Source organism: Ascaphus truei, chromosome 17 (genome assembly GCF_040206685.1).
Source record: "Ascaphus truei isolate aAscTru1 chromosome 17, aAscTru1.hap1, whole genome shotgun sequence".
In the NCBI taxonomy this organism is placed as follows: domain Eukaryota; kingdom Metazoa; phylum Chordata; class Amphibia; order Anura; family Ascaphidae; genus Ascaphus; species Ascaphus truei.
In genome coordinates this window covers 26,833,361-26,844,241 of record NC_134499.1, presented here as the reverse complement: position 1 = coordinate 26,844,241, position 10,881 = coordinate 26,833,361, and the positions used below count along the sequence as shown (strand labels likewise).

The 10,881-nt window shown below is 48.2% G+C and overlaps 1 protein-coding gene across 2 annotated transcripts in view; it reads right to left on the bottom strand.

Annotated features, from left to right (window-relative positions):
• Window positions 1-9,352: 9,352 nt before the first annotated feature.
• LOC142468172 (coiled-coil domain-containing protein 3-like) overlaps window positions 9,353-10,881 on the bottom strand; it is a 28,417-nt gene continuing 26,888 nt past the window's right edge. For both annotated transcript variants that reach the window (XM_075574388.1, XM_075574389.1), the window contains exon 4: window positions 9,353-10,453. In XM_075574388.1, the coding sequence (XP_075430503.1) occupies window positions 10,163-10,453 (291 nt within the window). In that variant the 3' untranslated portion in view covers window positions 9,353-10,162. The remainder of the gene's footprint in view (window positions 10,454-10,881) is intronic.

Below are 10,881 nucleotides of genomic sequence, written 5' to 3'. Positions count from 1 at the left end.
TACAAGAACATACAATTACAGTAAATGCAGAACAGTTTCTTAAAATAACAGGATAAAACAGAAAACAGAAATCCCTATACAGTACGTTACCATATGTCATAGGTTTCCTCCCCAGAGAGGTCACTGGTGTAGAAATATGAAAATTCACGTTTGATCCCAAACACACCTGTGTTGAATTCTCATTTCATATTACCCTGCTATGACTTATGTACTATTTTTTTCCCCCATTGAAACAACATCAGCCCACGTCGTAAATCAGCTGCTAGGTTGACGGTTTTATGACAGAACAAAAACCCTAAAAAAAGACGTTTAAGTTCTTGCCTCAATACATAAACGCACTCAGAACTTCCTTTCTCTAATACTTAGACACACTTGAGTCATATCAATAGATTCAGGAGATTATGACGGATGTAACAAGACTAAGGCCTTGACCCCGCTGCCTACTACAGCGTTTGCTGCACGGACGAGAGCCCTCCCCTCAATGGCGCCGGGCCCTCTGCGAGGGGGGGCTGCAGCGCTGGGGCGAGAGTTGCTCCTGCTCTCAATAGAATTGAGAGCAGGACTCGCGTCGAGCGATACGGCACGCCCCCCGGCGGTTCAGCAAATGAGGGCGAACCTGCCGGGTGACGTCATGGCTGTGCCCCGTCACTCCCCCGCCATGCCCCCCCACGGTCTCTCTTCCTGCAGTGAGCTGCAGACCAGGGAATCGGCTGCACGCGCCGCCAATCTCGCGGGCGCGCGTTACAGCGGCGTTACCGGGGCCTTAGCCTTATTGTGACCGTCTTGCTCCTACATATGATTAACAAATGGGTATCTATCCTTGGCACCTCTTACCCATGCAGTGTGTGGTACGGTTTGATTGGTCTTTTTGCCACAATGCCGATTACATACCTCTTAGTAAGCAGAGTAGATGACGTCACATGATATTCTCATTTGTAGTAAAGTCCCCCAACAGGAGTGAGCTGTGTATCTCCTGTCTCTGTGATGCACAAGGGTATCTCACAAACGTTTGTTTCCTTTGAGGCTGACAGCTCAGGGGCCTGGTGATTGTCCCCAGCCTTATAATCCATATATATGTCACATTTAGTGGTCCGGGAGTGATAATCACCCCCCCCCCCTCCAATCAAGCCCTCTTTGAAGTCCAGCACAGACCCAGGGAAAGTCTTGACCTGTCATAAACCCAATATATTGTATTTTCTCCCCCAATCAAAACTGTAGCTACATTAACCCCTGAAGCACCAGATTGACTAAAATACGTAATATCTCATGATATTATCATAAACCGTTATTCTTAACCTGTTTATGCTGCTGCGCAGACCTCTGCAAACCGTGACGCCCGGTAACTATAGCATTGGGATCATTTGGCAGATCAAGACGACGCAATCTGCTCTGTCAGACGCAACAATTGTGTAATTTGCGCAAATTTACGTGGGCACCTAAACCTGCAGATTTAACCCCTTCACTCCCTGACCGCCTGCAACACACTGCGGAGCAGAACTGCTGAAAAGCACCGGGATCCATTAATGTTAAAGTTAAAAAAAATTCCGCTATTTGGGTCCTTTATGGAGTTTATCCGCTCTTGCTACATTATGAGCCCTTTGCAGTTGAGGCCAGGGATACAGTCCCACGTCTACTAAGTGGGATTGTTTCATGAGGCTCCTTTCAGCCAGAAGGTATCTTAAGGCAGGGGTGTGCAAACTTTTTGCCTTGCGCCCCTCGACCTGCTTTCCCCCACTACTCGTGCCCCCCTTACCTGGTCTGAAACATCAAATGACGCCGCAGGGTCATGTGACCTCACGTGACCCCACGCCGTCATTTGATGCCGCATTGCGAAGCCGACTGAGTCACAGTAAGTGAGGTTGCAGAGGCCTCGCGCAGTCCCCCCGGCATTTAATTTAAATGCCTTGGGGAAGAGCGCGGGGCCTCTGTAACCGCCACGCCCCCAGTTTGCGCACACCTGCCTTACGGCACTGGGTGGTAGCCGCAGTCTGCGCTGATTGCCATTTTTCTGTATTTAACATTTTTGAAGAGACCTCTTTTTGCCCTTTCCAAATCTTTTTTTTAAATTATTATTATTATTGTTAAAATGAGATTAAAATTGACGTCTCTCCAGTGCAGTCTAGAAAATCATTGTGTCTAACATTAACATTCCTTTTTAAAGAGCAGGGCATGCTCAGGGGGATAAGATGCTAACATGATATGAGAAACGTACATAGGTTTCTGGGAGAGGTTGCTGCTTTAACATACTGAAGTATGTTATGTAGAGGGGAGCTTAGCCCGCCCCAGTTATGCTACGTAGCCCTTCATTCCCAGGGGCATCCGTTGGCAGCGTTTTGGAACTGAACGAGAAAGAGCCCCAGTTGTAAACATAGGTAACTCAGAACCGATGGATTTGGTTTGTAATACGACACGCATGTCAGATTCCGGCTGCTCATTAGACTCCGTGACATGTATGATTTTCTCTGCTGATTAGACTCTACGACTCGATGTTGGACCATAACAATAAGCATATTTTGGAAGAATACCATATTGTGTCTTAACCCCGTTGCTGCCAGAAGCGGTGCAGGCTCCTGTCGGACAGGGAAGGGGTTAACTGTTAGTTTACAGCGGCTTTGAAATGTTAAACTGAAATGGACTAAAAAAAAAAAGGCAAAATGTTTATTTCTCTGTCACCTGTCACTCGCCACATTTAGGCAATTCTAAACCAGGCCTTCTAAGAACCAAATACTTGCAGCGTTACAAACACTTTCCGCCCCCGGGAAAGAACTGTAAAAGGGGCCTTTTTGATGTTTCAAAAGCTAGTGTACGAACATATACCTAAAGACAACTTTAACCCCGTGAGTGCCCCAAAACAAAGGTACTACATTATGGGGGCCTGCCATTCCCGGGGTCCCCAGACTTAGCGGTTACGTCAAGGACTTTTTTTATGGTTCGTTCTTCAGGGGAGACAGCGTTTGCGCAGAACGTGATCAGAAACAAGGACTGGGAAGAGGATAACTCCACTTCCATTTCTGTAATGTGACGCCGCGATCACGTGATTTCTCTGAGGGGCGCATGGTGGCACTTTTTTTTATTTTTTACAGGACTGGAATTAAGAGGTGCTCCGGGATCTATTTTCTGTTTTGGGGACCCCTTAGTTCTTAAGATACCTACCATTGAAGATCCCAGGTTAAAATCTCGCTTCAGGGGAAACAAAATGGCTGCCAAATTTTGGGCCTGGGGAGAATGACTCTGGATATGTTCAACTTTGTGGACAGTGCTGCCCCAGTAGAGTGGAAGCAGTGGCTGATGGAGTCATTAACTCTATGAGGCATAATTTGTCGTCCACACCGACAACAACCCACTTACCTATTCCTTTTCCTCTGCTTAACTGGATGCCACTAGACAGCGTTGGTTAGCTGCCTTGGCTACACATAATATTAGCCTAAAGTATAGACTGGGCAAACAGACGATTGATGCTGATGTATTATCCAGGATCCCCCGAGGTGCCAGAGAGTCCGACCGGAAGAGATCACAGCCACTGGGTACGGACCTTGTGTAGGAAAATTGAGACTTCCAGATCTGTGACTTCTGCCAATGTTGACCGTGTTGGGGGACAGCTTGGGGTACCCCACACCACTATACCCATCACCTATAACAATCTGGCTGACCTATGACAGGGCTGCCTCGGCTAAACAGACAAGATCTTAGGGATGCACAGAAGTATGCTCCACATTGGGAAAGAATAGACCTGTTTCCTCCATCAGGAAAGTGCACCCAGATGCCTCACCACTATTGCGACAGTGGAATGATCTGGGGATGAAAAGTGGTATGCTCCGGGCTGTTAAGAAATTCCAGCACTTAATCACAAAACAGTTAGTGCTCCAACTCAAATACTGTAGGGTGGTATTGAAGTCTCTTCATAGTGACCATGGGCACCTGGCAGTTGATAAAACACTAGGTTTGGTACGAGACCACTTCTATTGGTCTCATATATGTCCAATGATGTGGAGTATTGGAGAAATGGTGGCAGATGTGTGTCAAGGAAGGTGCTTCCCACGGTTGTAATAAAGAAGCTGGGTGAATTACTAGTGTATAAAGTAAAGCCTGAAAAGGGGCATGGAGCTTTGAAGACGCTCCACCGGAATCATTTACTGCCAATTGGACATCTTGTAAGATGCCGTGTCAGTGATGAAGCCACTACTCACTTAGAGTGCTAGGCGGAGTAACAGGCTAACCAGAAGCCAGGGTCAACCCCACGATCCACCTGTTGCCATTGCAGAGGAGGAAGGTGATGAGTCCGAGGAGGAATATGAGAATGAGAGAGTGTTAGGCCACTTTTTCACCATTATGGATTCCAGTGACTCTGAGCCTCCATAAAGCCTCCCTCCCAGATAGTGTGCATTGCCACGGGATCCCCTATCTCTTATTAGAACTGAACTGGACCCTGAAGCCAATGAATGTAGCCCTCTAGACCCACCTTTAAGTGAGAGAGAATTGGAGATTGGTCGAGAAACTGGAGGTGGGGAAAGAAACCAGCGGATAGAGGAAGAAGACACCGGGACGCACCCAGAGTCTTTGTCTGAAGGTTCGATAGAGGTACCGGTAGAATCAGTGGTAGATCCTCCCCACCCTGAGAGAGTAACTAGGTCACCCAAGCATTAATGTATGACTCCCCTGGGGTGTCCACTGACATTCCGGTGTGTAGTATACCAAAAAGACTGACCCCTATGGTATATGACCCAGGTGGACCCTGGAAATGAGGTACCTGGTGTCTACCAAAGACGCGTTACGTGGAAGATGCCATTATATGCCATCACCTTCTCCTGTGTTGAACTGTGCCTAGATAGGAGTCACGTGTTAGATAGAAATGCTTATACTGTGTTATGTTATTGTTATTATATATTATACCACGGTGAGATTGATGGGGACATTAATGGTACTAGCAGGGAGAGTGTAACACCCTATAAACACACAATAAGTTTAATTCTGGATACTTATATGCCATCCAGAGAGGGAGAGAGAGGAACTGTCCCAAGGAGCCTGGCGAGAGATTCCTGAGAGTCTTCACCTTCCCAGACTGGCAGAGCAGTACATACAGAAGGCAGCAGATATAAGAGAGAGGAGAGTACATCGTTAAGTAAAGGGGACCCCGTGTAAACTGGGGTTCCTGAAGCTGTGCGGAAACACATTCCAGGGATCAGCACTAGAGCACTTCAGTGTCCTTTTCATCATACATATCTACCGCCATTCTTTGCGAAGTACCAGGCCTGCACCTATTAGCACACCAACATTTCACACGAGCTTCAACGCTGTGTCGGCACCGACAATGACCCATTATTCAGCATCTGGGCCACCGGAACCGAGTAAGAGACACTGAAGGACAGTTGTGCAGTGGGGTACACATTTCTCCTGCGTTTCTCGTGAATATAAAGTATTGTTAACCAAAAGATACGCCTCTCTCTCTCTGCGTGGCCTGACTCTAGCCTGGTCGCTTGCCGGCTGAATAGGTTATTTTACACACAGGGGAGGTAAAGTCAGACCCCCGCCGTATCATCCAAACTTTAATACATCTAGGGAAATAAGAAGCGGTTACAGGTACAAGAAGGAAGAGCAACCAGATTCTCTTTTGCCCCTCTATACAGTATATTCTTTCTGCCCCTTTACATCTGAAATGGTGCATCAGTACTGTTCCTGTTCCTGTTCCCTTCTCCTTCAAAATATCTTGTTTCTATCTACAGCAGATTTCCTCTTCAGACTGATTCATGTTTCGCTTACAGAGGCCCCGAGCGCTTCCCGAAGGCATTTCAAATAAATGCCGGGGGGGCGGCGGCGGCGGCCTCTGTAAGGTCCCTTACCCTGGCTCAGACGGCTTCTGGTGACGCATCGCCATGGCAACGTGGTGTCAAATGATGCCGCGAGTCACGGGACGCAACGTTGCTATGGCAATGTGATGTCACATGACGTCGTGATGTCAGAACACCGGAGCCAAGATAAGGAGTGGGGGGAGTGGGGGGAGTGGGGGGAGTGGGGGGAGTGGGGGGGGGGGAGTGGGGGGAGTGGGGGGGGGGGAGTGGGGGGAGTGGGGGGAGTGGGGGGGGGGGAGTGGGGGGAGTGGGGGGGGGGGAGTGGGGGGAGTGGGGGGGGGGAGTGGGGGGGGGGGAGTGGGGGGAGTGGGGGGAGTGGGGGGGGGGGGGGGAGTGGGGGGGGGGGGGGAGTGGGGGGGGGGGGAGTGGGGGGGGGGGAGTGGGGGGAGTGGGGGGGGGGGGAGTGGGGGGAGTGGGGGGGGGGAGTGGGGGGGGGGGAGTGGGGGGAGTGGGGGGGGGGGAGTGGGGGGGGGGGAGTGGGGGGAGTGGGGGGGGGAGAGGGGGTTGCAAGCAGGGGGTCAGAGCCGTCAGGGGGGTGCAGGTGAGAAAAATTGCGCTCCCCTGCTGCAGGCCCCTTTATCTCCATGTGCAACAGGCATCAACATTAGATTATGAGCTCTTTAAGGCCGGGGCTCATTGTGTCGGCAAAAATCATATGTACAGCGCTACGTAAGACAAGAAAAAATATAGATTATATTGGAAAAACCTCATTTCTGCTGACCCATTTTTATCAGACTGGATAACGCTGTGTGTCAAATAGCAAGAGACACCTTCTTAAGCGATGATATAATGACGTAGCCTTGTCTTTGGCAACACTTACGTCTACAAAGTGCTGTAATATTAAAGGGATCTCTCTTGCTTGGGTTCGCGGTGTAAGGGCGCCTGTCTGGCTTGTCCTACATGATGATTTCACTGCGAATGGATTCCTGTATCTCAAAATACGCCAAAACCAAAGGGTGAAGCTGCATTGAATTAATTACGGTGGCTCAACATGGACATTAACCTGATCGGCGCCCGGGGAGCCAGTAACACACTGTTTGGAGGTGCTTTGCTGTTCTCCCCAGCGCTGACGGTGTTAAATAAGACCCTTGGCCAAGGCTTGTACATCTGGAGCATATTTCATGGCTGAATATAAGATAAGATGACAAACGACTCGCTGCAGCTGATGATGTCACCGTAATGAAGAACATGGGAATGGAATGAGAGCCGCGGACGTATACACAGGGAGCGGAGCAGGTATATTATGTATCCAAAAACAGGGGAGCAAGGGGTTCACAAATTCAGGGCACAAAACTCGCAAATAGTCGCAAATAATAGGGATAAACACCCCTGGTAAGGGATGATAATGATGGTGATAATATTGATAAACTTGGGATGATATTATCTATACGCAATGCATTCCAAATGAGAAACACAATGGGACAATTAAGAGAGAACTGTGCCAATAAACAAATGAATCTGGTGCATGTTTTAGAGCAGGGGGGCTCAACTCCAGTCCTCAAGGCCCCCCCCCAACAGGTCAGGTTTTAAGGATATCCCTGCTTCAGCACAGGTGGCTAAATCAGTCCCTGCTTCAACCCAGATGGCTCAGAAGCTCAGTTGCAGTGAGCCTCTGATTGAGCCACCTGTGCTGAAGCAGGTATTGATTGAGCCCCCTGTGCTGAAGCTGGGACTGATTGACGATAAGTTAAAGCATCGTTAAGTGCTAACGAGTATCTTCAGAGCTCACTAATGCACTCGCTAAGTGCTGTTTTCAGCCATAACGAGCCCTTGCGTTACTATAACGGACATTAGTGCTAATGATATGCAACAGAGGTGTTGCCTTTAATAACGCCTATCTACGGAGCGCTCTCTCGCGCTCTCTCGCGCTCTCTCGCCTCCACCTTTGGGTAAGACAAGCTTACCGCCATGTTATTTGAAGCTAACACAAGGCCGTGTTAATTTAACCTGGCGTTAAGCCTATGCTAATAGAGAACATAACATCCGGGACTCCTTTTGATAACAGTATGTTATGAGACTTGAGTTAATGGAGCTTTGTGGCTCTGACCCATAGATCCTAATATAGGGCATTATTTACTAAGCAGTGCTAAGCCATAAGACACTTTGAGACCTTAACCCATTGGGTGCCCTCTCGAAGTCATGGGGTCTGGCACTCAAGGGGCGTTTCTACACGTTTTTGTAGGCGAGATGGCGTTCCTGCGCTCCGAACGCGCTCTGCGTGGAAGTGGGACAGGAGGACGCCTCTCATCCTGTCCCGTCATCGTTGACGAAGAGGTCATGTGACGGCACACGCTGAAGGGGCCATGCTCATTGTGCCGCGGCCCCCTTGTCGCTCAAGGGGTTAAAGTAGCAATCCGGCCGCTCAGGTTTTTTTTTCCTATTGGATTTTTGACCTGATTGGAACAAATCTTCCCATAGATTTGGGGGTGCACCTTCCAGGGGCATTTATCTAAGATTCCCTACTGCTACATTTGAGCATTACACAGCATTAGATGTATCCACATTAAAAACAATGCTATTTATTTATTTGCTGCATCTTGCACTGTGTTTTTATTGTGCCAGTAGTATTCTAATTTTGAAACTCTAAAAAAACACCCAGATCTCACTTTTAGCATGCTCCCTTCCCAGGGATTTCCCTAAATCTTGACCTTAGTGCAAAGCCTGTGTGTAATTGGCATAAGGCTCAACGCGCCCCCGGAACACATCGCGTGTTTATTTGCACACTTCATTAATTGTGTGGTCTGAGCTAGAGCCCACCCAAGTTCTCCCTTACTACCCCCTTCCCCCCCACCCCCCCCCCCCCCCCTCCTGTTGTTGCAAGGCAAACTGGCAGGGTTTAAGGTAACGATCATGGAAACCCCAAAGCGTTTATTATTGTCACTATGCCTGATGTTTAAAGAAGAGAGCATGTCTGCTATATTTTAAAGTCAACATTCACAGGGGTCCCTACATCTAACAAACTCCTCACCCCCTGCTCAGTTTAGGTTATACACAGCAAGCTACAAGTAGATCATCTCTAGCACATAGTTACTGCAGGGGTGCTGAACTCCAGTCCGCAGGCCCCCCAACAGGGCAGGTTTTCAGGATATCCCAGCTTCAGCACAGGTGGCTCAATCAGAGGCTCAGTCAAAGACTGAGCCTCTGATTGAGCTACCTGTGCTGAAGCAGGGACTGATTGAGCAACCTGTGCGGAAGCAGGGGCTTGCCAATGTTCCCATCAGTTCGAGCTGCAAACTGTAACAATAGAGAATGTAGTAATATAAGAATACATTGTAGCTGCAGAGTTACACTGACTGAAGGATTGATTGAAACTGAAAGGCAGGCATATAGTGAACCATGGGAAGCCGGATCTTTGCTGATCGGTTACAGGAGAACAAATCGATCGACAGCTTAGGTAATTGGTTTTCAATAAAGGTAATATATTAAAACAATTTTTTATTCAAAGTGCCGCTTGGATTCCCTTTTTAAGACCCTTTATTTTAAAGCATCACTAACTGCAGCTGCCGCCAGTTGGCACGCTTTTTATTGTCTTTGGTTCATACAGAAAAATGGGATTTTGCATTAACTTGGAAGAAAGAAAAAAAAACGAGAACATTAGAAACAAAACGGAGGGGCTAAGATACATTTTTGGGGATAGAAATGTAATTACAGAGTGCAGGGAACGCCCTAACAAAATATATATAGCGCTAGCTGCCCTCTACAATTTCCTGCAATCATATGCCAAACATGCACAGCATCGTTCCTGCAAACATCTCATCAACATCTCTGTACAAAGGTACTCATTCTCTGGTCAGTATTTTTCCACTTAAACAATACCGCTGCATCTGTTTCCATGAAATATTATCTGCTCCAGAACAGCAGCAAGCAATTTCAGGTTGCAAAGTATTTCTAGTCTGCATTCAATTGTAGTTACATTTAAACCTTAAAGGATTATTCAGTCAGAGGTCAGACATGTTACCTTAAGCACCAATTCCCCTCCCCCCCTACCCATAAAAACATTTGGTCAGAGAAGCTGAAACACGCTATATATATATATTTTTTTTTTAGAGCTTATGAGTGTTGAGACTTTGACGATAAGCATTAACCCCTTTTTGAAGTAATTATCCCAGACACATCTGCATTTATTGACTTTTTTTTAACTTCATGATATCTCTTTTTGTCCTTTGGAACTACTAGAATAATCCCATTGCAAACCCCCCCCCCCCAAATTTCAGCGGGATCCCTTTTCTCTGATCAATCTGATGCTGCTTTTTTCTTTGCCCTTATTTTTGGGAGACTTTGGTAAAACAACCCCTGGGGTTCATTGCTCGTGCTGCCTACTTCAGTCTGTTCCCTGTGACTTTCTTCCCCGCTTTCCCCAGGCTCCTCATGTGATTGTCCAGCTGTGGGTCTTCCCCGCTGAGGCTCCTCTCTTTGTCCAGGAGGCGCTTGGCCAGCAGGGTGTCCTTCTTGCACTCCATGCTCGCCTGGCGCAGTGAACGCTTGAGATTCTTCACTTTCTCCCGCAGGTGCCCATTGGCTTTCTCCAAAGTCCGCACTTTCTGCGACAGCGTCTTGGCGCGCTCCTCCTCCTCCAGCAGTGCCCTCTGCACGCTGTTGCACAGCAGCTGCAAGGACACATGGGAGAGGACAAGGTAAATGTACTAGTCTTTGTTGTGGGACAACCAGTGCCAGCTCATTAGCACCATTGGGGAATTATAAAGACCTTCCGGGGCACTAAAAGTGGGATTGTTTTATTCAGTAAACTTTCTGCGGAAGACTTTGTACAAAGTGCAAAACACTAACACATCCCAATAATAACAAAGGAGGGAGAGGCAGTGGGGTGTATGATACCCTTTATTGGACCAACAAGTAGTTGATATGTTCCAAGGAAATTACCATCTGTTTGGCAGTGTTCACTATAAGGGCTTGACCCCGCTGCCTACTACAGCGTCCGCTGTGACGGACGCTGCACGGACGAGAGCCCTCCCCTCTATGGCGCTGGGCCCGCTGCGAGGGTGGGGGCCGCAGCGCTGGGGCGAGAGCTGCTCCTGCT